The following is a 27,939-nucleotide window of genomic DNA, read 5'->3' on the forward strand; positions in this document are numbered from 1 at the left end:
GTTTGTTGACGTGGAACGTAAAAGGAGTCATGTACGGGTCACCTTACTTGTATTCTTTGCTAAATGAGGTAGATGTTGCTGTACTTACTGAGCATTGGCTTCTTCCGGAGCAGCTCAATTTCCTAGATAATATACATCCAGATTTTAAATCATTCGCACGCTCTGACAAAAGACTAGCAGTAAATTTCGAAGAAAGGCTAAGGCATACGGGGTTCGGGGGAATAGCAATCCTTTATAGGAAATCACTCCGCGTTAATCCCTTGTCGAGCGCTGGCAGTGACAGAGTTTTAGGGATAGAGGTAAAATGTAATGATAGACTTAAATATTTTATATTCGGGGCACTTTTGCCATCAACTAATTTTCCTATTGCAAGTTACTCCGAAACAATAGAAGAACTAAAAGATCAGTTTGATATTTTCTGCAAAGAAGGCATTCCCGTACTTGCCGGAGACTTCAATGGTCAGCTAAGTTCACTGTTTAGCTCCAAAGCAAATTGTTTAACATCAAACGCTAGAGGCACTATTCTGGAAAAGTTTCTGAGCGATAGACATTTAATATCTGTTAATAGTCAATCCATTTGTGAAGGGCCAGATTTTACTTTTTTCTCAACCGATGGCAAATCAAAATCTTTGATAGACCATATACTATTGCAAAAAAGTAAATTCGATTTAGTGGTTAAGGCAGAAATAATAGATGATCATCCTTTGAACATTTCAGATCATCTTCCTGTAAAAATAGAGTTGGTCACACCTTTAGTACATAAGGCAACAATGGCTGACGAGCATATCATTCATTCCATAAATTGGAAGAAAGCCTCAGCAGAACAAATGAATAGATATAAGGAAGCAACACGCAACGAATTGTTAGCGCAAATGCATAAAGCAGAATTAGCGACGAATGTCGATATTGAAATTATTATTCAAGACACAGTAAAGATTTTACATGAAGCAGCATCTAGGTTTCTCCCCATAAAGAGGTTTTGCCCATACGCTAACCCTTATTGGAAATTATTAAACGTAAAAAAGTTTCACACGGAAATGCGGCTGAAACGCAGGGTATGGATTTCTAATGGTAGGCCAAGAGGTTGGGAATATATATCATATGCGAACTATAAGAAAGCGAAGAAATTGTTTGCAAAAGAATTATTGAAAGCTAAAGAAATATACGATAGAGAACAATTTAGTGAGCTTGAAAAGGCTGCAGAGCTCGATATTTCTACTTTCTATAAGTTTATACGGAATAAAAGAAATAAACGCGATTACATTCACGAAATCGAATCAAACGGAAAAATTGTACGCGATCACGACTCTATTAGAGAGTTATGGGCAAATCATTTCTCCAGTTTATCACTGCCTGACAATACTTATCTGTACGATGAAAATCATTACCAGATGGTCTTAGCAGAGGTCAGAAAACAAACTAAAGAAACCTATTCACACTTTGATGAACTTGTTGATAAAATCCCCACTAGAGACGAAATCAGTAGTGCAATTAGCTCTCTCAATAAAGATAAGGCATGTGGCCACGACGGTATTGTTGCTGAGCATTTACTGTTTGCGGACCCTCCAAGCAGTGTACAATTACTTGAAATTATATTCACAAAAGTGTACGAGGCCGAGAAGTACCCGTGCCACTTTAAACAAGGTTTGGTTATACCAATATTCAAAGGAGGGGGAAAGAACAAATTAGATATGAATAATTACCGCGATATAACTATAATTCCAGTGCTTCAGAAAGTTCTAGAACAAATTATATATAGTAGACTACTTATATTTTCTAAACAGATTTCTTTTCCAAATCCGTTGCAACAGGGTTTTAGAAATAATTGCGGTAGTATCACTGCAGCGTTCTGTATCAAAGAATCTATATGCTACTATTTGGATAAAAATACTCCTGTCTATGCTACATTTCTTGATAATGCTAAAGCCTTCAACACAGTTTGGCATAACGGGTTATTCTACAAGTTGTACAGACTTGGCATCAAAGGGAAGACTTGGCGCATCATTAAAGATTCGTTTGAGAGAGTAACAAGCTCTGTTTTATATGCGGGCAAGCTGCCCAAACGCTTCGATATTATGCAGGGTGTAGGACAGGGCCGTATCTTGTCTGCCTGGTTCTTTCTTGTAATGATAGATGATTTGATCACGGAATTAGATCACACTTTGCGAGGTCTAAATCTTGTTGATCTCCACCTGCCTTGTGTCTTATTAGCAGATGACACAACTGTAATGTCTAACTCGCGTCATTCAATGCAACAGCTGCTAGATACAATTTCCGACTATGCGAAAAGGTGGAGATTAAGATATAATGCAGATAAAAGTTGCACCATCTTGTTTACTAACAAAAGAACGACTGGTATACCTTCTTTTATGCTCGACAAATCTCCAATTCCGGCAGTCAAAAGTAAGAAGTATGCCGGCATACCTCTAAAATACAACTTAAAACCAAACGACGCGATAAAAGAAGCATGTGATAAAGGCAAACACTTGTTAAACTCTTTATATTTTATTGGTATCAGAGATGGAGGAATGAACCCTCTAACAAGTCTGAAGATTTGGAAAAGAATTATTCTACCCTCGGTCCTATATGGATGTGAACTATGGTCAGGTATCACAAACTCAAATATAGAAGAACTTGAGTTATGCCAGAGATATGCAGCTCGACGTATGCAAGCTTTCGATAAATATTCGCCTACGGAGGCAACAAGTAGTACCTTAGGACTCTGGTCAATGGAAGCATACATAGATAGGATGAAATTGCTCCTTTTCAACCGATTATGTAAGGGCGATTGGACTTTTATCTGGAAAAAGATTTTCATTATGCGCCTATGTCAGTATCTGAACAACCCGCTAAAACAGACGGGATTTATACCTGATATTGACAAAATAACTAAGAAATATGGTATGGGAAATGTTCTTTTAGACTATGCAGAAAGTATACAAACTGAAGAAAAACTCATCTGGAATCGACATATTACTGATATTATCCAAAACCATGAAGAAACTACCTGGAGAGCAAATATGGAACTAAGGGATGATTTAATTCACTTCAGAAACATTCATTTGGACTTAAAACCAAGTAATATATGGTTTCTTGGGCGTAAATATCCATCCATGTTATGGCCTCTCTCTGAAGTAATGAAACTATATATCATGCCTGTTGGTAAAGTTATGGTATGCAAACTCTGTGGAAAAGAGACTGACGACAGAGCGAAACATCTTATTTTAGGCTGCGAAATGCTGCTTGAGGAACGAAATGTTTTCTTTGAGAGAGTGATTGACTCTTTAGAAGTGAGAGACGGGGTTAACTTATTCAATCAAGAAGACGATATATTGTTGGAGACACTTCTTGGAAGCAGGGTTGACTGCATGTCGTCTATTGACGATGACGTATCAGATAGGCTAATGTTGGTGACCGCAAACAGCATAGCTTCATTCTACAATAAAATGTGTGCCCTACTATCAACTAACATGCCCTAACATGATATTAAAAGTAAGTAGTAAATTAACATTAAATATAAACAATTAAAGGCCAAAGTCTTCTTGTCAAATCCGCAAATTTTGTTGTCTGACAGCTGTTTGTGTGTGCGTTTATGTATTTGTTTATGTAGTTGTTTATGTTTATTTCCAAGAGATTTCTATATGGTTTTCTGTATTTATATATCTCATTTTGTAAACGCATTAGTTGACGATGTATATATCATGCTTGCGTTCTCGTCTATGATGTGTCTCATAATTCTATGATATGTATAATATGTATCTTAGCAACCTGATATACTCTTTGTTGTAGAGGTTACTAAGTCATTTAGACAGTCAGTCATAGATAAATGCATGCACGCACGCATACGCGCAAACAAGTATATATATGCATAAATACATGCGTCATATGAAGAAAAAAAAACTACATATAGAATTACACTGTTATAAGTTTTCCATTTCATTTTCGTTACTATCTCGAACTTAATGTTAAGCACATAACACTATAGACGTATTAACTTTTCGAAATATTATCATCATCAAGCAACTGTTAAAAGATTAGTGCCTTGCTCCGCCAAATGACTGCAGATTTGCATAATTGCAGGCATTGAGATATTTCGTTTTGTCAATACGGTAGCTGACACAGTATTACTATTGTATTTTTGTCAATTTTCTGTTTTATTTTATGATCTTGTATTATCATGAATTTGTTTATTCTGATGTAATCTCTTTTTAAAGAGGAAATAAAGTCAGTCAGTCAGTCAGTCAGTCAGTCCAAATGACTGTTAAAGTCTGGTTGGAATTGATGGCCCCACCCTTCCTCAGTTCTGATTGGATATCAATTCTACCCTAGTCGGTCCAGTTTAACAGACGAGCCTCAGGCCATCTGTCAACGCGGGGAGATGTACAACAACATCGAGGGTCTTCTGTTCGAGCACAAAGCTTCTAACGTCTACATGTTAGTTTTGACACCAAACGAAGAGTACTCTTGTACAAACACGAATCGCCACGACAGTGCAGGGTCGACATACTCATGGCGCTAACCCATTCCTTTGTTCCTGACTTACGTAATCGCGGGCAGGCAAACGTGACACACCATCGGTCACTAATCCACCACCGGTCACTAATCCAACACCGGTCACTAATCCAACACCAGTTGCCAATGCAGCAACGGTACAACTAAAACAATTTGCACCTGAACATAATATACGAATACCATGAGAAGCAGACATACTTGCCATAAGAGACGTGTTTTTTTATTATAGAAAAACGTGGTTGTAATAAAAAATTCGTTTTCGAGATGAACAAAATCGTATTTCATCTGCTATTCCTACTTAATCAGCTGAGTATGTTAGCGAAAAAGGTACAGCAACCACAATACCTGAATTCAAATTGTATTGGCGTAGTGGTGAGTTATAAATCATAAGGCAAGTATCCCACACACATACAAACCAGGTAAAGAAGCGCGACAACTATTAACACATATGATTCCTGGAATCACATTGGTATTACAAAACTTTGGCCACTTTGGAGTTAAAGTAGCATGCATCTAGTTATGCTGCTAAGTCGCGACAAAAATGGATTTAAAACTACTATAATGTGGATCCATAGTGTTGCTCGTACAATCCTGAACCGTAACGACACCAGCGCCATCTATGACGAAATTCTTGAGACGTTTAAGAAATACACCAATTTAAGATCGGGATGGACTCCTGAAAGGTGTGCCCAAATTGAAGTACATATCTCACCATATCAGTCGTTTCGTGGATACAGTTACATACCAACACAGCGTGGGTACCGCCAAGGCTAGTTATAAATAAAAAGAACTTTAACAACATATGTTTTGAACGGGCAATTTTATCGGCGTAATATCTTTCTAGTGATAACTAAAGAAAACTACCCGCAGCACCTGAGTGAATTTAATTTGGTAATAATGAATTTCCCATGCAGGTTACCAAAGTCACGCTGAACAAATCTGAAACATTTAACCCAGTCATCGTGGTTAAAGTGGTCATCTATGATAAAGGCTTTTATCAGCTTGTACTATCCCCGCTTGGACAACATGGACGAACTTAGATGGACTTGTTGCTGCTGAGTGAAATGAAAAAATCTGAATCGGCATGGCACTAAATATGGATAAAGAATCTTTCTAGGTTGCTTAAGCGACACAGCAAGAACATACGCAAGAAGTATCTTTGCAGACGTTCATGTATGTATTTAATACAGCAGAACTGCTGGCCAACTATGACTTTTATTGTGGTGGTATTAGTGAAGAACTGCAGTGGACAATAATGCCAGAACCAGGTAAAAGCATTTTTACATTTACAGCGGTGAAACAAAAGATGAAAGTTTCTATATCATCTACGCAGACTTTGAATGTCTCAATGTTCCACTGGGAGGTAAGAATGCTGCCAACAACAACGAAACAACACAAGCTGCTGAGCAAGTCACATGCTAGTTTTGTTACACAGCAGTCAGGAGTGACGGGCAAAATGAACCACCAACCTTGACATTGATTCAATAAGGATATACTTGTTCGGGTAACAGTTATCGGACACAGGCGATCGATAGATGCAAACGATTCTGGCTTAATCGATGTGTTTTAAATAAAATGGGTGCTAAACCACCAGAACTACAATTGCAGTAAATTTAAAAACTCCTGAGGCAGGGGTTTCCTGTGACACTTGTGCCAGTAAAAAAGGGTAATTAGTTAGAAGTGCGCGTGCGTATTGTACCTGGACTTGATGAGTCCAGACAGGGAGTGCTTGTCGTGCAATCCTCCTGAGCAACTGTATTATTAATAGAATAACTATGATGAACCCTCAATGTTACCGAGGTGAAAAGATAATTGAAGCGGAAAAACAACTGCGAGATGCAATCATCAAGAGAACCACGCTAATTGTGAAATAAAAACGCACGTGTTTGATAGTGAATACTGTTTGCGGTCTTTCTGAGACAACAACTGTTGGTCTTGGTGTGGCAGAAATTGCAACCATAACAACCATCGCTGGTGCACCAATCCGAATTATTGTCGGGGCAATATCGATGGTAACCGGTATCTCTGGTGGAGCTAGCAATTAATTTCGATACGATTGCATTATTCTGGGCTGCTTGCAACGGCAGTCTGAACACGATCAGTAAACTGTATTCGGTGGCAATAATTACCACGGAGAAATCAATCCACTGCTGGCGGAAATTGAAAATCACCGACAACTCCGAGCACAAATAAGGAACCGTACGGTTGCGGATTTAGAGGCAATAGAATTCGAGCAATCGTGGAGTAATCATTCATGGGCTGAAGACAGTATATAGCTTTGCTTTCCAAATCATGGGGAATAGAGGTAGTGGTGACCCTGAAGAGACCGTCTCAGTAAGGAAGTCGATTTTTTCCCGTAAGTTTGACCAGTTTTCAGTAAGACGTAACAAAATAACAAACTGTTATTGTAAAGCTGGAAAACGTATTTAAAAGTTCGGTATTCGAAATATGAAGCGATGGTAAACATTGTGTTCTACTGACAAGTTTGTCAGGTACACGTAGACCTTTTTTTACCACTAGTACAGTTGCACAACGTCATTTCCAAATTATATGCAGCTCAATTGCTTGTTGCTATCTCACAAAGTTACGTAGTTCTTGGATTTGTTTTCCATTTCACATGACGACGGTAATCATATCTTCGGCCACAAGTCATACTCAAATTGACACGTGATGTCCAGTAAACGTAACTGTGTCACTTCCTGTTTTTATTCTCAAGAATCTGAACATTCCTTTTTAATTTTATGTGCTGATTATTAACACTTTTTAAAAGGCTTTTTCTTTGTCTTTGTCTTCAACATTCATGGCTTACTGGACGCCATTTTAAAAAAAATTATATAATCAATAGTTTGATCTTGCAGACACTTTGCATTCAAAAGTAAATGCAGTTTAGAGGGTCTGATGTACTGCTGTTAAGTCAGTCTGGTTCCTTAACTAATTCCACTAATTCTAATATGAAACCCGGTCCCAATCAAACATGGGCTCTATTATCCGGATTTGTTTTGGCAGCGGTCATTTTTCCGTAGCTTTTGCTGTTATTTTTTAAGTCCGTATTTTAAGAGTCATTTTCGTAAGACTTACAGCAAAATCGTAGGGGTTATACGGTCTGCGACTAATCAGGATCCAAAAGGGCAAAAAGGAAAAACAAACAGTATGACACAACTCAACACGACAAATTCTTGAAGACTGAAGATCACTGAAAAGGTGGCAAGAATTTCAGTATTTGCCGAGACTATAAATTTTGTTTCCAACCGTATGGTTTTTGAAACGTGTTACAATTAAAATGTGTGTAGATGTTCACATTCAGTAAACTGTCATTTTAAAAGAAGTATCAAAGTTGATGAAAAGCCATGGAGAAAAATGAGAGTGTATGCACTCACCTTCACAAAGACCACGGCTGGAGCCAGGACGTACTTGTCTGCCGTTGTTCCGCTCCAATCCAATATAACAGCTTTAACCGGTCCAACGTACTTTCTTACGAAACGGAAGGCTTGACTCATCTTCAGTAACCTGGAGCAAACGGCAATAAATTCATTCATAAAGAAACGACAATCACGTTTGAACTAAAATGTTGATATAAGTAGGTCATTGTTTAAAAAATCATAGCAAGACAATATTTTTCAAACTTTTGGGGACTGGAATTTGTTTAGGATCATCCCTACCCCACCACCCCAAACGCGACCCTCTAAATATATTTGCACACTTACAACAGGAGTTTTACACACAGTCAGCTCAATGCTTTGTTCAGCTGAAGCTCCAAGTGGGATATACCTGCTATTAACAAAGAACCTGGAGTTCAAGTACATGAGAGACATGGTCTGATGCTTTCCATTTATGTACGGGTGTGTATGTGGGTAACCCATACACATGGTCACGAGTCAGAGCTAAGAAATTTAACTCCAAAAAGTTGAGTGACACCTGTTACATCATAAATCTTGTTTATTTTTTTATTTTTTGTAAATATTTTTTTTATAAACAAGTGATGACCATCATTATCCTTATCCATCTCATCGTCTTTGTTAGTACGGCTGTAGACGTTGTAATGAAGTTATAGTAATTCTAGTAGTTTCCATTACTTCTCCAACTCACACGGTTGTAGACGATAATCTTACAAGTGCAATAATATCCATTAACAGAGGGGCACTGCCCTTACATACTTCAACCTCGTCTCATTGCCCTTATATCCATTAATACTGTCTCAGTGTCCTTATGTACTTTATCACTTTCTCAGTGCCCTTATGTACTTTATCACTTTCTCAGTGCCCTTATGTACTTTATCACTTTCTCAGTGCCCTTATGTACTTTATCACTTTCTCAGTGCCCTTATGTACTTTATCACTGTCTCAATGCCCTTATGTACTTTATCACTGTCTCAATGCCCTTACATATTTGATCAATGTCTCAGTGTCCTTATGTACTTTATCACTGTCTCAATGCCCTTGTGTACTTTATCACTGTCTCAATGCCCTTACATATTTGATCAATGTCTCAGTGTCCTTATGTACTTTATCACTGTCTCAATGCCCTTGTGTACTTTATCACTGTCTCAATGCCCTTACATATTTTATCACTGTCTCAGTGCCCTTGTGTACTTTATCACTGTCTCAATGCCCTTATGTACTTTATCACTGTCTCAATGCCCTTACATATTTTATCACTGTCTCAGTGTCCTTATGTACTTTATCACTGTCTCAATGCCCTTATGTACTTTATCACTGTCTCAATGCCCTTACATATTTTATCAATGTCTCAGTGTCCTTATGTACTTTATCACTGTCTCAATGCCCTTACATATGTTATCAATGTCTCAGTGGCCTTATGTACTTTATCACTGTCTCGATGCCCTTACATATTTTATCAATGTCTCAGTGTCCATATATATGTTATCACTGTCTCAATGCCCTTACATATGTTATCAATGTCTCAGTGGCCTTATGTACTTTATCACTGTCTCAATGCCCTTACATATGTTATCAATGTCCCAGTGGCCTTATGTACTTTATCACTGTCTCAATGCCCTTATGTACTTTATCACTGTCTCAATGCCCTTACATATTTTATCACTGTCTCAGTGTCCTTATGTACTTTATCACTGTCTCAATGCCCTTATGTACTTTATCACTGTCTCAATGCCCTTACATATTTTATCAATGTCTCAGTGTCCTTATGTACTTTATCACTGTCTCAATGCCCTTACATATGTTATCAATGTCTCAGTGGCCTTATGTACTTTATCACTGTCTCGATGCCCTTACATATTTTATCAATGTCTCAGTGTCCATATATATATGTTATCACTGTCTCAATGCCCTTATATATTTTATCAATGTCTCAATGTCCTTATGTACCGTATCAGTGTCTCGATGCCCTTACATATTTTATCAATATCTCAATGGCCTTATGTACTTTATCACTGTCTCAATACCCTTACATATTTTATCAATGTCTCAGTGGCCTTATGTACTTTATCACTGTCTCAGTGCCCTTATGTACTTTATCACTGTCTCGATGCCCTTACATATTTTATCAATGTCTCAGTGTCCATATATATGTTTTCACTGTCTCAATACCCTTACATATTTTTTCAATATCTCAGTGGCCTTATGTACTTTATCACTGTCTCAGTGCCCTTATGTACTTTATCACTGTCTCAGTGCCCTTATGTACTTTATCACTGTCTCAATTCCCTTACATATTTTATCAATGTCTCAATGCCTTTATGTACTTTATGAGTGTCTCAGTGCCCATGTATACTTTTATCATTAAGTGCCTTTACAAACTTGTATCGTGTTTAAATGCCCTTACATACTTTAATACGGTTTGGCTACCCAACGCGTACTTTAGTATTCCATCAATGCTCTTACGTACTTGAATACTTTCTCACTGCCCTTGGGTACGTTAGTGCTGTCTCACTGCTCTTGCGCACTTTGATAATCTCTCAATGCCCTTGCGTACGTCAATACCGTCCCTCTGCCTTTGCGTACTTTAATACTGTATTGGTGCCCTTATGTACTTTAATAATGTCTCACTGCCCTTACGTATTTTAATACTTTCTGAGTGTCCTTGAGTACTTTAATACTTTCTCACAGTCCATATGTATTTTAATACTGTCTCACTGTCCATACGTACTTCAATACTTTCTCAATGCCCTTATATATTTTAATCTGTCATAAGGATGTTTTCTGACGTTAATAATCTGAAATATGGTTAGGCCTAAATCAACACTCATGTTTTGGTGACCAAAACGTCAGCTGAATTCAAAAAGATAAATCTATTTCTTTTAATTACAACCAAGCTCAGTATAACGCAACACCAAAACACACACCACACACAACCAGACTTATTTGAGAATGGCTTGACTTGATGTTTTTGACAATACTTTTAACACGTTATTGTCTATATCATGCCAAGGAAATGGGAGCTAAGCGTCTTTCCCAAGGTCATACCAAGGCAGCCGATGCCCGGACTAGCCTGGACGGGAATCGAACTCGCGACCCTTGGATTAAGAGCCTAACGCTCAACCCTGACCTTTTTTGTTGGCAGTGGGGTCTCTATAGTGACCATAAGAATAATATATCCAAAACAGGTGTATTTCAAACTGACGCAATTACAATATTGCCACACCGATTGCCTCTAATATATTGATGAAAGTGTATCGTAACGTAACAAGTCTGGGCAAATTATGTGCAGGGAAATAATGAAATTAGCACAAACGGTCCTAACTACGTATATGTAATGTGTTGAAATTAATATCAGTTCCAGTAAATGTGTCCCCTCGACCAATATAATATGTCTAACAGCAAATTAGGAGCTGCACTCTTTAAACCACCATCAATACCAACACACACGCGTTCACAGACAGACAGAACAGAAGGACAAACACACCGATGATGCAACCAACCTTTTTCGGAGAAATGGAGAATCTCCCGCCTACTCATCAGCATTAGGAATCTAACAGAAATTTCAACAACAATAATAAGTAAACCTTTATGGCGATTTGCACGATATTTTAAAGTAAATCGAGAAATGTTTAAGATGTTGTTAAAGGGTTTAAAGCCACTTCTCAGCACAATGTTTATGAGTATGACACACTAAGAAACCCGCAAATGGTAGTATGGTCGGACTGAAAACCATAACATATAGTCACAGTATAGTCGGAATGAAAACCATAACATATAGGTCCCAGTCACAGTATGGTCGGACTGAAAACCATAACATATAGGTCCCAGTGACAGTATAGTCGGACTGAAAACCATAACATATAGGTCCCAGTGACAGTATGGTCGGACTGAAAACCATAACATATAGGTCCCAGTCACATATAGTCGGAATGAAAACTATAACATATAGGTCCCAGTGACAGTATGGTCGGACTGAAAACCATAACATACAGGTCCCAGTGACAGTATGGTCGGACTGAAAACCATAACATATAGGTCCCAGTGACAGTATAGTCGGACTGAAAACCATAACATATAGGTCCCAGTCACATATAGTCGGAATGAAAACTATAACATATAGGTCCCAGTGACAGTATGGTCGGACTGAAAACCATAACATACAGGTCCCAGTGACAGTATGGTCGGACTGAAAACCATAACATATAGGTCCCAGTGACAGTATAGTCGGAATGAAACCATAACATATAGGTCCCAGTGACAGTATGGTCGGACTGAAAACCATAACATAAATGTTTCCTAATGCACCGGTGTTAACATTAGGGTAGGTAGGTATTTTTGGTTTCAACATTATATATATCTTACAATGATTAGTGTAATAAGCGCTTCAAGTACTGGACAAAACCGGCTCAGATGGATGCACAAATTACGACCGGATATAAATAATGTTTTTGGCCTCTGCCGAATCTGCTTTACAATCTGGTCAAACGTACTTCAGGTGGCCAGGGCTAGTTTCGTAAATTGGCCCCTGGCAAATTTCTTAAGGATATGGGGTGACTTTTTCGCTATTATTGTTTACTACTAAAGATGTGGATCTATTTGTGAACTAGGTGTTTCGGCCTTGTGTTGTTCTTGAAACTGATGTCAGGCACGTACATCCCCCATAGTTACTCTGCAGTATGTAGACAGTGAAATACCAGTAGTCGGCTAGGAAGAAGAGCCAGCCACCCATTGCAGTAAACACGTGGGTTTGGGGGAAGTAGAATATCTCAAAAAACGGCGTGGATGACAACTATTTTCAATTGCATCAGCCTGTTTAGTGCACACTTTTGCAGAATTATCATCCAGGAAAGGGGCTTGTGTTTGCATTGTAAGCATCACATGGTGTCAAATATGACCTTCGGACGTGAAAATTGCAGACATGAATTTGGGATTGGGGTGCATAAACGTCTTTTGCTATAAACTGTCATTGACTTCTCTGGTCAAGTGGATAATATTCTTATGCTTTGTTTTAATATAGGTATCCAAAAATATGGACCTTGTTGACCTCATTTGTGTATTTTATTTGTTATGAATTAAATTTTTAAACTAGGCCGGTGATTGCGGCATTAAATTTGTGCATAAAAACTGGCCCCTGCCCCCTTAGCTATGAAGATCTGAAACTGTATAAACATAACAGTGAAAACAACATAGGTGACCCATTTTATAACCATTCAAACACTTCTAGCCCTGATGCAATTTCGTTATGTTTCACACAGCGGTCAATTGGACAAATCAATGGATCGTTTCTAATATCTTTTATACGAAAGGCGATGAAAATATGTCATCCATAACTGAATGATTATTGCTATACATGTAAATCAGTTCAGTTTACATCTCACAGGCTGAAGCATCGATGTCGAACGTTGTTGGAGTGCAACATGACGCACGCATTAACCAACTCACTCGCTGTTAAGAAAATACAGAGAAAGCAAACACAGCCGGAACCAGGGCCGGCCTTCGACCGATTGGATTGATTTCGCGATGTTGATACTTTAAAATAAATATAACTAGAGAAAACGCAATTTTAAAGAGATGGGAGAACAAATCAAGTTCAATATCATATAAAACTTGTTTAAAAGTTTATTTCTAAATGCAGTGTTCACAAGGGGCCCTGCGCGTAAATCCAGTGGGCCCACCAAAATTATTCAAATCGGTCCCCGCGTTTGCTAAGGCCGTTACTGGGTGGAACGCACGGTTCCTACGTTTTTAAACCAGGGATATTTTAACAGTTGTTTCCCTACTTGATTTGATATATTAAAACAATCATGGCGGTATAAGCTATTCTTGCGCGTACAAACACAAACTTGTAATGCGTCTTCTCGATTGTACTACTTTTTTTAAAGAAGAAAAATGACGATCCACCTAGTTCAAACAATGAAAAACTACTTCTAATTGGTTCATACCAGGAATTACGAGTTTTTAAATATTTTGTTATCCGAACTTAAAGTAGTTTCAGAATGTTAGAAAAACAGGATATATGTCACGATTTCAATACTAGTGGCTTACATATATATACGAATTACATACATACATACAGACAGACAGACAGACAAAGAAAACTACTCACACCACTGTAAGATCCTCTCGCGAATAACCACAAACTGCGTAATGAAATTGATTATCAAGTCCCCTCATACGGGTGTGCTGCTTAGTGAGACAAGTAATCAGTCATGAGTGACCTAAATTCTCGTGAGCTGTAATCTCGCGTGCTGTTACTCAGTACTATTACACAGTCAAGGCCAGTACAGAATTGGTGGAAATATATAATTAAACAGATTCAGTTTCGACCATTTTTACCTGAAACACTTTCTCAAATGCAATTACAAACATATCATTTTGGGGAGTCAGTAGAAAGCATAGACTTACTAGCACTGTTAAATAGTTTTCGAGGGGTAATCACAAAGATACAATGGACCCGAGTTTTTCACACCTTATAAGATTCTATTATTTTCGGACTTCAGGACGTGCCATGCGTGAAAAAATACGATGACAGTCTTGTTTCATTGATCGATTTGTTCAAATAATGTTGTCTTTTATGGATAGGTCTCTTTAGTCGATTGCCGGGTCTGTGATGTACTTGGGTCTGAAGGCACTGAACCATGTTTGTTTTAGACTTGAGGCTATTTTGAAAAATAGCCTTGTTTTTTTTTCTTCTCCAAGTTATTATGTGGAGAAATGCATCAATCATTGATTTATCAGTAGTGTATGGACAATGAACAAAAACAGATGAGCGAGCCATTAATTGCATTTTCCTAATTAACACAGTACATATAACAGTGACCATCAGATGCCAGTTGTTTAAAAGATGGCTAAAATTTACTCAGGGATTATGGTTTTAAAACTTATCCCCGAGTTACTGTTGGAATTAAGCGTTAAAATAATTGGATCAATTAACCAAAGGTTAAATTTCGGATTTCTTTAAGTTTAACCCACCTGTATAGAAATTAGCCGATTCAATATTGCTACTGTTTATTTTTTAATAATCAGGCGTCAGGAGACATTTAAGCGTATAAACGCACTCACAATGAAATGAGAAGGCGTTATGAAATTAAAGAAGTCACGAGGTTACAAATACAAGTAATGCGCAACTGTAAACTGACTCCTAAGGGTTAATTATTAATTACGTTACGGTATTAGCCGTCGTCATCTTTTACAATTTCGTCTACAAGTAATTAGAAAAACCTTTAGCATGGATAAGGATCTAGCACCATGAGCAATATATGAATAAAACGACGCACTGTTCCATCACAAAGACAAAGTCTCACATTACTTACGAACGTCTGGTCAGAAAGCGAAAATAACGAGGAATCGTCTAGCGTAAATGACAGTTTAAGATTACATTGAACCAAATAAACATGGACATAATGAAATAACGTGTGTGTGTGTGCGTGTGTGTGTGTGTGTTTTGGATTTTCAACATATTTTTCAGTCATATCGCTGCAGTGTGGCAGTTTATAGTGATGTCTAGCACTGGTGCATCATGCCGCAGATATGTAGCATCATGTCTCACCCAGTCAATTTTCCTGATACCAGGCCGACCAGTCCTAACACTAGACAGCTGTTAGCACCATTTTTATAAGCCTTTAGTATGACTCGGCCGGGGTTCGAACTTGCAACCACCCGCATCCGAGGTGGACGCTCTAACTACTAAGACCACCAATAAGTAGTAGTCGTAGTAGCAGTAGTAGTGGCAGAAGCAACGGCGGCAGTGTTGGAAGCAGCAGATGTAGTAGTAATTATATCGGTAGTGACTTTATTGACATGATAAATTTTGATATTATGCAAGAATGTCGGTAAACATAATTTTCCTTATTTCTTTTAATTCTCCTCATTTCTTTCTTACAATTCGAGATCCTTAGATGTGAACTTGAATGGATTGCTGAGCCAAAGCAATCGAAGAGAGACAATGACCAAAACAAATCAAAGAGATAACAACATATCTTTGCTCTGTATGCACTTGTAATGTACGTAAATGATCAACCGAGTAGGTCACTAAGATAATATGTAATGCATAACATATATACATGTACATCAATATCTGTATCACCCAGACATATTTAATACAGTTTTAACAAATGTTCATAGTAATTTTATGAACAACTTTTAGTCCCTGACAATTGTTTTAGAAATTAAACATAATAACGAAATACATGTAAAGGGGTGTATACAATCTCATTTTTGAGGGATCGTTTGGAACAGCGGTTATAAACTGGAACAACAGCTTCAATTTTGAGCTGTCCCACGTTACAGTAATCAATGTGTCCTTGACTCAACTGCGATGACAGCCCAATTTCACGTGTTGATGTGCACGAGAAAAGAGCATCCGAGAGTCGCAGGGCCAAGATTTCGGCGGTACATAGGGGGAAAAAAAATGCCTAACGTGAGCAACATTTCCGTCAGCCTACGGTACTCTCAGTACATTGTCGAACTTTCACCTCCACCACCAAGAATCACTACCAACATCGAATTAGTCACGGAAGACTTCGGAAGTGCATATATGCATGAATACATATGTGCATGTTTGTGCACTTTTGATTGTCTCATGACTGCTAATGCATGTAGGTATTTCTGCTTAATAATGTCGCTTGCGTTTTTGATGTTTTGAGACTCGATATAACAAACTTTACAAATAAATACCAGTGGAAATGATAGCTAAATATCGTTCCCAATGACAATTCGAGGCAACCGACCTGGTCGGTACTAGTATCGAGCCTGCGATCCTTGGATTACGGGTCAGACGCTCTACCAACGGAGCTGTAAAATGTACATCTCGAAATAAATGACATATTTTTCTCTCTTAGAGGTATTTTGCAAACTATGCAAGTGTGTCGTGCATATTCTTTCCAACTACCGTCAAAACTGAGGAGTTTAATTTTTGGGGGGTGGAGTGTGGGGGTGCAACGTTCCCTCTAAGCGAATGGTAGAAGTGTGCGCTGTGCGCGCTGCATTGTGCAAGCATTACGGTGACTTGAGCAGAAGTTTTAGATCATCATAAAACATCTGTACAAATTGCAAAAAATAATGCACGGAGAACAATTCAGCTGCGCGGGGATGTCTGAGCTTAGAGGGAACGTTGGGTGGGTGGGGTCTTCAAGAAATCAGAGAGAAGGGAAAACGAAAACAAATGCAAAAGGAAGAGGGAAGGAACGGAGCTTTCCTGATCATGGAATCGTTCCAGTCATATCTCTCTCTCTCTCTCTCTCTCTCTCTCTCTCTCTCTCTCTCTCTCTCTCTCTCTCTCTCTGTGTTTTACAGATTTATTCCAGGTGCAAAGTACTGAGTGACCCCACTCTCCAAAGCTGCTGCTGCGTGAAAATAAAATCCATGACTGCGGTGTAGCTCATAGCATAGGGGCTCGTTACAAAGAAAATTAGGGTTTCCGTCAATGAAGCGAGGGCTGGGGTTCATTGACGGAAACTCCTAATTGTCTTTGTAACGAGCCCCTGTGGCTCATGGTCACGTTTACCGACAACACTACTTCCGCCAATATTCAAGGTCAACAGGGTCGATGTCGCAACTAGCGCACTGTGTCAGATTATACCCTCCTCCTCCCCCCCGCCTCCAATCCGTTCCTGTATATAAAGGGCCGCTTTTGTTCAAATAGATTATATTTCATGAATTACGTTTGCATAATAGCATTCATCGTTTCTTCTTTTCTTTTTTTTTTCTTTCTTTTATTTCCCCCATTTCAATTAATGTCCAGTAAATATCCATTCAAGAATGATTTCCGATAGATTTAATATTTCAAAATAAATATATCTTTACACGTATGTGACCACCATTACACCACCATGTACAAAACCATACTGTCACACATACCTTTAGTGGTCACAGTTCGCCTCTTTTCTCGTCCGCTTTTCTGAAATCAAGTCAAGCTCGCAACCAAACTGAATAGGATACCCGGCTAAAACATCGAGAACAACGGATAGAATCGACTCGCCACGCCAGTACTGGCTGGAACTAGTTCGACAGAACAATGACTTCTTTCAGTGTAAACAAGATTCACTAGAACTCGATTGTAAACAATTGAGTTGACGACGAGTAACCTCTCGTAATTTCATACGTGGTATTGTTTGAGGAGTTAGTTCCCTTTAAGTAATTGGCTATAGGACGCACGGTACTAATTCAGTTCCAATTGTAAACGTATGCAAACAACATGATATAACAAATTCTATAACTTACAATTTCTCAGTGCTAATGATCAAACCTATATTTATCAGTATAGTGGAAACCTGGATGTCAGCTTCTGTGTAGAGAAAAGGATATGAACCGCGACATTTTCCGGACCTACACGTGTTTCAAACATGTGCTTTCAATTCCGCATCAAAGAGTCAGGTGCTAATTTTAGTACTTAGTGTTCTAAACTCAAGACTGTTAAAGGACTGAAATTCTATCAGTAAAATGATGTATCTGTTTTTTTTTTCCCTCCACTTACAACTAAGATAAACTCTCAAAAATTATTTTTCCTAAAACATAGCTTACATTATTATTCAATCCTAGCCAGCCAAACCCATATATACTCTATTTTAGGTTCACCCATTTCCAGGCTGGTTCCCATTTATCCATACAATTAGTACCGTGTGTCCTTTAGCTATTCATTGATTTTTCCGAAAATCGGAAATAGGAGAATAACCAATCGTCGATTGATAATTAGCTGCAGAGGAATTAAAATGCATACAAAAGTTTCCTTTATCTGAATTAGATTTTATTTTACATGATAAATGGCTTTCTTCAGGATATGAAAAGTTGTTTTTTTTTTTTTTGTTTTCTTTTATAAAATGAAATTTCAGCAAATATAGACATTATTTGATGGCGTTCAACCAAGTGAAATTAGTACAGTGACTGGAGTACTAGAATATAGTGATAATGTCAAATTAGCAGAGAGATTAGAGTACTGTGATATTTTGAAATTAGCACAGGCTAGAGTACTAGAGTAATGTGATATTTTGAAATTAACACGGACTAGAGTATTAGAGTACGGTGATATTTTGATATTAACACAGAGACTATATTACTATAGAGTACGGTAATATTTTGATAGTAACACAGAGACTAGAGTACTATAGAGTACTGGGATATTTTGATATTAACACAGAGAATATAGTACTAGAGTACAGTGATATTTTGAAACTAACCCAGACTAGAGTAGTAGAGTACGGTGATATTTTTATATTAACACAGAGACTAGAGTACTAGAGTACGGTGATATTTTGATATTAACACAGAGACTAGAGTACTGTGATATTTTGACATTAGCACAAACTAGAGTACTAGAGTAATGTGATCTTTGGAAATTAGCACAGACCAGAGTATTAGAGTACGGTGATATTTTGAAATTAACAGAGAATAGAGTACTAGAGTACGGTAATATTTTGATATTAACACAGAGACTAGAGTACTAGAGTACGGTGATATTTTGAAATTAACACAGACTAGAGTACTAGAGTACGGTGATATTTTGATATTAACACAGAGACTAGAGTACGATGATATTTTGAAATTAACACAGACTAGAGTACTATAGAGCACTGCGATTATATAAATGTACAAGAAATGAGACATCTTTGTCAAAATTTCAATGACATTGTGACGGATTCTTGCTGAAAATAATAGATAGGAGAATATGTAATCCTTAACTGTGAACGGTTGGCATTTTTAAAGTGTGGAAGCGTGAGTGGTAATAGTGAATTCATGTTTGAGTGCATTACCATTATTTTGGCTCAGTAGCATCTTGTTCCATCCCAGTCAGGTTATCCTGACGCCAGGCCGACCAGTCCTTACGTTAACCTCTTAATGCTGAGCGCCAAACGAGGCAGCTGCTAGCATCATTTTATAAGTTTTCGGTATGACTCTGGAGGGGTTCAAACCAGCGATCTCCCGCATCCGAGGCAGACACTCTAATCCACTGAGACCGCCGGAGCGGAACTTATAATGTGGAACTGTCCCATGACCCTAAAGTTACAGTGATCGAAGTACCGTTGACTTAACTGTGGTGAGTAGTAAGAGGGGTCACATTACGTACAATGGGAATTAGCATTACAGGGACCCTTGGGTCACTTTACGTACAATGGAAATTTAACATGGCGAAAAATCGTGGGTCACTTTACGTACAAGGGGAATTGAATATGGCGAAAAGTCGTGGGTCACTCTACGTACAAGTGGAATTTAACATGGGGAATAGAGTTTGGGCTTGTTTAGGGACAAGGGGAATTGAACATGGGATTTAAAAAAAAAAAAAAAAAAAAAGGGGGGGTAGGCAATTGAAAGGCTATCTCTTTTCGAGACATATGGCTGGCCCTGAAAAGGGCCTTTGGGTTTATGTTAATGTATTCATTAACATAAAGGGCACCGCATTGGTCTTCTTCTTGTCCTTAGGCTGCGTCTCACTGTTGGTCCGTAAATCAGCACTCTTTTCAGGCATCCTTGTCTTTCAACGTAGATCCTACGTATCCACAGACTGGTGTTTGTCCTGTGGACAACGGTCCACTTGGATCGGACATACATGAGCATGTCCGTCCTGAACATCATGGAAGACACAAGCGTAGAAGATTGCACATAGGTCCACATCTTGAAGCGACGAGAACAGGTGAATCAATGCAGTGAACAGCGCTTATTTATAGGTAGAGGTAGGATTGAAACGGATTGAGTTCATTCACCAATCCGAACACGCGTTACAAAATTCAGTCAGCCCGCATCCAATCCGAAGAGAGCAGTCTGTGACGTCACGTAGTCTATATAGATTCGTTAGCGCTTGTGTGCAGTCAATCTATGCGACAGTGATTCAACATGACGGAAATTCAGAAAACGATCCATTGGGGTGCACCAACAGGGGAGACTGCCCAAGGGAACTCGGACTTACTTTCAGAAGAGGTGAATTGGGATTTTGTGGATTTTCTCTCCTCGCAAGAATTTGTTCCGGAACCTTCGTTACCTTCTTCATTACCGCAAGTGGAGAATTTTAGACAGAGACAGAATGAAGAATTGGAGAAATTTATACAACGACAAAAGGAAGCGGAACAAGCTTTTCTCCTACAGCAACAGCAGCAAGAAGAAGAGGTAAGAAAAAAAACAACAGCAACAACAGCAAGAAGAAGTAGCAGCAAAGAAACAAGAGGGTGAAAATCAAACGGTCACGGTACTGTTAGACATTTTAGCGGAGTTAAGAAGTCTGAAACAAATGTATCAGACTTCTTTATGACGACCAAAGAGAATACGACCTTCCCGAGCTAAACACGTCAACCCTGTGACTAAGCCTACCGTACCACCCTTAGTGATTTCAACCCAATCATCATCATCATCAGCATTACGCAGTCCAGAAGTAGGCCTTGGCCGTGGCAAAGGCTTAAGGCAGTTAAAGTTGATTGCTTAAACTCACCCCTACACCATGAAGAACAAAAGGCCCTTTTCAGGGCCACCCACATTTCTCGAAAAGAAATACAATTTCAATTTGCCAATAACTCAAAAAAAAACCCACCCATTTTACCCTTATAGTACGTTTCTGTGTATGAGTGCGTGAGTGTAGCTTCTTATTTTAAAATCAAAACTCAAAGACACTTACCTTGTATCATTAATTTATTCTTTTCTCCATTTTTTACAATCCAATTCACAATTCACAACACAACACTTTAATTAAAAGTTCATTGACTTCTTCTTTCTCCTTGTTTAGTCTCTCTGTTTTTTGAATTTCTTCACCGTCTTTTCCTCTTCTTTCTCCTCATTTTCTTCCCTTCTTCTTTTATTCTCCTGTTTCTTTGCCTCTTGTAAATAGAATTGTCTTCTTTCTTCCTCTTCTTCCTCTGAAGAATCCCTCTCTTCCTCTGAAGAATCCCACTCTTCTTCTGAAGAATTCCTCTTTTCTTCTGATTCCTCTTGTTTCTTTTTTGGGCAATCTGGAGACCAATGTCCTTTTTCTTTACAATAACAACAGGTATCTTTACTTTTGTCTTTTTTAGCCCCTGTTTTTTTTTCTTTTTTGACGGTCTGGACACTCTGAAGACCAATGCCCTTTCTTCTGACAGATATAGCAAGTATCTTGACTTTTATCTCGAAAGGAAGGAGAGTAGTCCGTGGGCTGGTCTGAAGAGAATTTTCTAATGACCCCTCGCAAAGCTCTGACGAAACGTTCGATTTGGTTAGTCTCTTCCATCGTTGTGCTCGGCTTGAGAGTGAAATGAATAGTGAAAGGACAAGACACGCACCCTTTTATATACGCTGGTCTGCCATGACTATAAATTAGTTTATGGTGTTTACACTTGAGTCATTTGACGTTTTGCACTCAAGATGAAACGATCCCATTCATTCGAGAAGAAAGAAGAACAAGAAGAAGAAAGTAAGAGGCAGAAACGTGATCTATCGCCTCGTACCAGAGCTGAAATCTTGGCACAAATTCATGCCAGTGATTTTGAAGAGGACATGAGTGAACCAGAATTTGAAACCTCTAAACCAAGTTCGTCAACCTTAGTCAACCCTGAAAAATACTATTCCATTCGAGAGACGGAAAAGCGCTCCTCTAGAAAATTTAGAACCACGGCTTACACCTACACGGTGAAGTTTAAAGATTTCAAGGCCGACGTACCCTTGGAGAAAGCAGAAGGGTTTATGACCGAGATGTGGGATTCTTTGCTCACCGCACTCAAGCGACAATGTCAACCCAAAGAAGACGATCGCTTGACACTATCCATAGATCACGACGGTTTGAAATCCCCTGTTTGGATCGAGGTTAGCAGACCCGCAGAACTAACCCCTTCCAAAATCATGGACAAGATTCAACACGTACAACAATCTAATGACCAGTTTGACATCACCGATGGTAAAGCCACACTGAAAATGGCTCAGGTCTCTCTTCCTCAAGGGACAGGACGCAAAAAGATGTTATTGGTGGACGACCTTCGCAACACCAAAAAGAGTCTCGTCCGAATTAACAACCCTCAAGACCAGATGTGTTTAGCCCGAGCCATCGTGGTGGGACGAACCTATGCCAACAAGAACGACACGGTAGAATGGAAAAGAACCTGGAACACTATTCAACGTTCCCATCGAGCCAAACAACGAAACGAAGCAGAACTCCTGTTGCAACAAGCCGGACTGTCCAAAGACACACCCTGTGGCATTCCTGAGATGCAAAAATTGCAAGATGCCCTAGCTCCACGCTACACCTTGAAAGTGCACCCTCAAGAAATGCGTGGGTCTCTGTTGTTTCGAGGCCAAGATTTTAAGGACGGAAAATACATTCACCTTTATCATCACGATGAACATTTCGATACCATTACCAGTATCACTGGATTCCTGGGATATGTTTATTACTGTGAGAAATGTGATCATGGTTATAACAATCGAGAGCAACACAAGCATTGTGGATGGAAATGCCCAGGATGTTTGGCCTCTCCACCCTGTCTGAGCGAAGAACCAGTGCCTTGTTCAACTTGTCAGCGCACGTTTGTCAGTCCTACCTGTTACCAACAACATCTGAAAACACAAGGTTCACAGAAGAAATGTGCTTGTCAACTGCTGAGATTGTGCCCTACGTGTGGACAAGGCATACTTACCAATAAGGCCAAGGCACACGTATGTCGAGGAAAGAAAAAATGTCACATTTGTCACCACATCGTGGACTTGGAACACCAATGCTACGTGCAAAAAAACCAACCCCCACCAGAGAAAGAGGACGGCCACAAGAAGAAAGGCAATTTCATCTTTTTCGATTTCGAATGCATGCAAGAGACTAGCATTCACATTCCTAATTTCTGCGTGGCTCATCGAGCGTGCGAGAAGTGCATTCAAGAACCTATCTTCAGTCACTGCCCTCACTGCAGCAAGATTCCTGGAGGGCGTGAAAAAATCTTTCGGGGACCGAACACGTTAGCCGATTTTGCCCAATGGGTTTTAGATCCCATCGACAAGACGTGGAGCCAAGAGGACATCGAACGTTACGGAGATTGTCATCGTCATGCCACGGTGATGGCTCACAATTTCTCCGGATACGATGGACAGTTTCTTTTGAGGTACTATACGGAACAAGGCACCGAACGTCCTAAAGTGACTTTGAACGGAGCCAAAATCATTTTCATGCAAGTGGGAGAAGTGCAGTTTAAAGATTCGATGAGCTATTTGGCCATGCCTTTGAGTCGAATGCCTAAAACGTTTGGAATGACAGAAATGGCTAAAGGGTACTTTCCTCACTTTTTCAATACGGAAGCCAATCAACATGCCGTTCTACCCCATTTGCCTGAGGCTCACTATTACGACCCCGACAACATGCGTACCGAACAACGAGAAGCTTTCTACGTTTGGTACCAGGCTCACGCCTCGGACCTTTCGACTTTCAGGAAGAAATGTTAAAGTATTGTCGTTCCGACGTGGACATTTTACGACGTTGCTGTGGAAAATTTCGAGAACTGTTCATGGAACACGGAGGGGTCGATCCTTTGAAAGAAGCTTGCACCATTGCCAAAGCGTGTTCCTTAGTGTATCGACAACGATTCATGCCTGAAAACACCGTGGCTGTCATCAGCCCTCAAACGACCCACTATGTCAAACGTCAATACTCGGTCAAAGCCCTACGTTGGTTACATTACTTGTGCGACAAGGAAGACAAATGGATTCAGCATGCCCGCAACGGAGGAGGAGAAAAGACCATCGGAACGTATTCGGTCGATGGCTGGGACTTAGAAAACCCCAAGATCGTGTACGAGTTTAACGGTTGCTTATTTCACGGATCTCCCGTCTCTTACCCTGACCGTGACACTTAAAATCAGTTTTTGCAACGGACCATGGAAGACCTGTACCAGGACACTTGTCAGCGGCGCCTAAAGTTAGAACAGGAAGGATACCAAGTGGTGGAAATGTGGGAACACGAATACGATCATCGTATGAAAACCGATCCCGAGTTTAAACGCCTCGTGGAAAGTTACCAGTTCATGGACCCGCTGAACCCGAGGGATAGTTTGTACGGAGGAAGGACCAATGCCACCTGTTTGCTGTACCAAGCCGACGAAGAGAAAGGAGATTGTTGTTGTTGTCGTGGGGCTTAACGCCATTTTTCAGCACACGATAAGCTATACATGGCGGCCAGTATTAATGGTGGAGGAAGAACCCGAGAAAAACCCGGAAAGAACCACCGACCCTCGAGAAGCTACTGGCAAGCTTTCTCACATACCCATATTGGCTGAATCTTGGATTCGAACCGCCGCAGACAGAGGTGAGATGGCAGTGATCCGTAACGAAGAGCGCTTTAGACCACTCGGCCACTCGGGGCCCCGAGAGAAAGGAGAAGAAATCAAATACTTGGACGTGTGTTCGCTGTATCCCTACGTGTGCAAATATTGTCGCTTTCCTGTAGGGCACCCGCAATTGTTAACGGAACACATCGACCTGAAAAACATTCGACAATACGAAGGCTTGATCAAGTGTAAAGTTTTGCCTCCCACGAACCTATACCATCCCGTCTTACCTCACCATTGTCAAGGCAAACTGATGTTTCCCTTGTGCCATACTTGTGCCGAAACGTGCAACCAAGACCAACCTTGTCAGCACAGCCAGGAAGAACGGGCCTTGACGGGAACCTGGGTCAGCGTAGAATTGTTCAAAGCTCTGGACATGGGATACCAACTGTTAGAAGTGTACGAAATTTGCCACTTTCCCAAGACACAACAATACCACAAGGGTGACCCTACTCAGAAAGGCATTTTCGCCGACTACGTGGATGACTTTTTGAAACTGAAGCAAGAAGCCAGCGGCTATCCTTCCTGGTGTCACACTCCCGAAGACCAAATACAATTCAAAGAGAAATACTACGAACAAGAAGGCATCACTTTAGACCACATCGAGAAAAACGAAGGCAGGCGATCGTTTGCCAAAGTGATGTTAAATTGCTTGTGGGGTAAAATGGCACAACGACCGTGTTTACCCAAGACGGAATATTTGACAGAACCTTCCCGCTACTTCCAGATGATTCACGACAAAACCAAATACATGAAACACGTGGACGTCGTTCGAGAGGATTTGATCTTGGTCAATTACGAAGAAGATCTGGACTTTGTACAAGACGACCCTTTTGGAAATGTCATCATTGCGGCTTACGTGACAGCCCATGCTCGCTTAAAATTGTACGAAGCTTTAGAACTGTTAGAAGAACGCGTCCTGTACTTTGACACGGACAGTTGCATTTACATCCATCACCCGATTCAACATCACCCTGACATCGAAGGAGACCGTTTAGGAGCCTGGACAGACGAGCATCCCGACGACAAGATTCTAAGTTTCGTCAGTGGTGGTCCCAAAAATTACGGCTACGAATACCGTGACAAACAAGGAGAAGTGCACACGACGTGCAAAGTGAAAGGACTGACTCTGAATCATCGTACCAGTCGAGTGGTCAACTTTGGGGTATTGAAAGAAGCCTTGAAATCGGGAGAGGATGCAAACTTTAAAGTGACCACCTATCAACCGAACAAGATTGTACGTTTACCCCCTCACCACATCGTCAGTCGGCCCTTGGAAAAAGTCTATCAAATCGTATACCAGAAGCGAGTGCGACTTCCCAATCATTTCACCTTACCGTATGGACACGTCGGTATTGGTCTGTATATAAAAAAGGAACCCTAGGCAAGATCGATAGTTCATTGGGACTACCAAGACCGAGCGAACAAGATGAATACTTTCAGAGAAACACAGAACAAGTTGTTTAGAAAGGCACAATTCAAGTGTGAGGCTTCTGAAGTGGAATGCGATTGTGAGCCTTGCGATGGGTACGATGCTGTACCTTGTGACCTGAGCGATGCCGTAAAGCATCATGGGAACTTTAGTGTCCCTACCCCTATCATGGAAAGGGATGCTGTGCGTGTCAAACCTGAGGGATGCGAAAGCGATGCCGCTCGTCCTCTTGGACATTTTACTGGGTTTCGTTTCAAAGGTGAATGTTCACCTTTATGTCTACCCCCCTTACGGATGTCATCCAGCCCTGAGCAAACTCCTACCCATGTCACTCAACCCTCATCGAAACGAACCTGTGAAAGACGAATATTCGTTCCCTGTGCGTTTGTCGGAATACTGCGACTTTGAAAATCGTCTTCAATCGTTCAAAGGAAAATGGCCTAAGTATCTGGGAGGCCCGACCCCCGAAGAATTAGGCAGAGCCGGATTTTTCTACTTGGGCGAAGGAGATAAAGTCAAGTGCTTCAGTTGCGGTGTGTCACTTCACCACTGGGAACCGCAAGATTCGGCCTACGTAGAACATGCTCGATGGTCACCGAATTGTCATTACTTACCCTTAGTGGGACCGAGACATTGAAGTAACTTCTTACCATAATAATCTGTTCATGGATACTTTACAAGAGAACATTCGTGCTTTGCCTGTGGAGTTGAGAGAACGCATTTATCGAGAGCTGGTCAAAATACAAGTGAAACGTAAAGAACAATTGCATCCGTTACGTCACCGGTGTTTGAACCACTGGTACCTGAAGGCTATACAAGGATTGATTCAATTGAAAGTGTTCCATCGGACAGACATTGATCAACGATCCTCTAGTTTTAAAAAGGATTGGTTTGGTATGGGCGATTCTACCTACATCATTGTAAACGTACTGCATCGAATTCCAGAGGAAGAGTTAACGAATTACCAACATCTTGAACACAATGTCAACTTGGTGAAAGAGGAAACTTCTGAACGAATTGTAATGTGCAAATTACTGACTGAACGATTTAAATTCGACACTGAAGTAAAACCATGTTTGTGCAAACAGTACATTTCTTGTGTCAGACCAAAGAGAATTTAGTATGACCTATTCATGGATACTTTGCTAGAGAACATTCGTGCTTTGCCTGTGGAGTTGAGAGAACGCATTTACCGAGAACTGATCAAAATACAAGTGAAACGCAAACTCAAAGTGATTCGTCCGTTTTTAAATTATGCTATGTTCCAAAGTACAAGAAGACTGATTATGAGTGGATATTACATCAGGCACAAAGTTAAACGAGGCTATTGGCCACCACC

The 27,939-nt window shown here is 39.9% G+C and overlaps 1 protein-coding gene across 5 annotated transcripts in view; it reads right to left on the bottom strand.

The window, feature by feature from the left end:
* Positions 1-27,939, bottom strand: part of LOC149790778 (uncharacterized) — a 65,297-nt gene that overhangs the window by 21,152 nt on the left and 16,206 nt on the right. For 4 of the 5 annotated variants that reach the window (XR_016423903.1, XR_016423902.1, XR_016423901.1 and 1 more), the window contains exons 1-2: positions 17,769-17,991; positions 7,890-8,019 (exon numbers count right to left, since the gene is read on the bottom strand). Coding sequence is in view for 2 of the 5 variants with exons in the window: in XM_089972838.1 (XP_089828964.1) it covers positions 7,890-8,009 (120 nt within the window). In the remaining 3 variants the exon portion in view is untranslated. Of the gene's footprint in view, positions 1-7,889; positions 8,020-17,768; positions 17,992-27,939 lie in introns of those variants that run through there. The other variant, XM_089972839.1, reaches the window with a different exon arrangement.

Source organism: Sinohyriopsis cumingii, chromosome 10, assembly GCF_028554795.1.
Source record: "Sinohyriopsis cumingii isolate HCF-2022 chromosome 10, ASM2855479v2, whole genome shotgun sequence".
Classification (NCBI taxonomy): Eukaryota; Metazoa; Mollusca; class Bivalvia; order Unionida; family Unionidae; genus Sinohyriopsis; species Sinohyriopsis cumingii.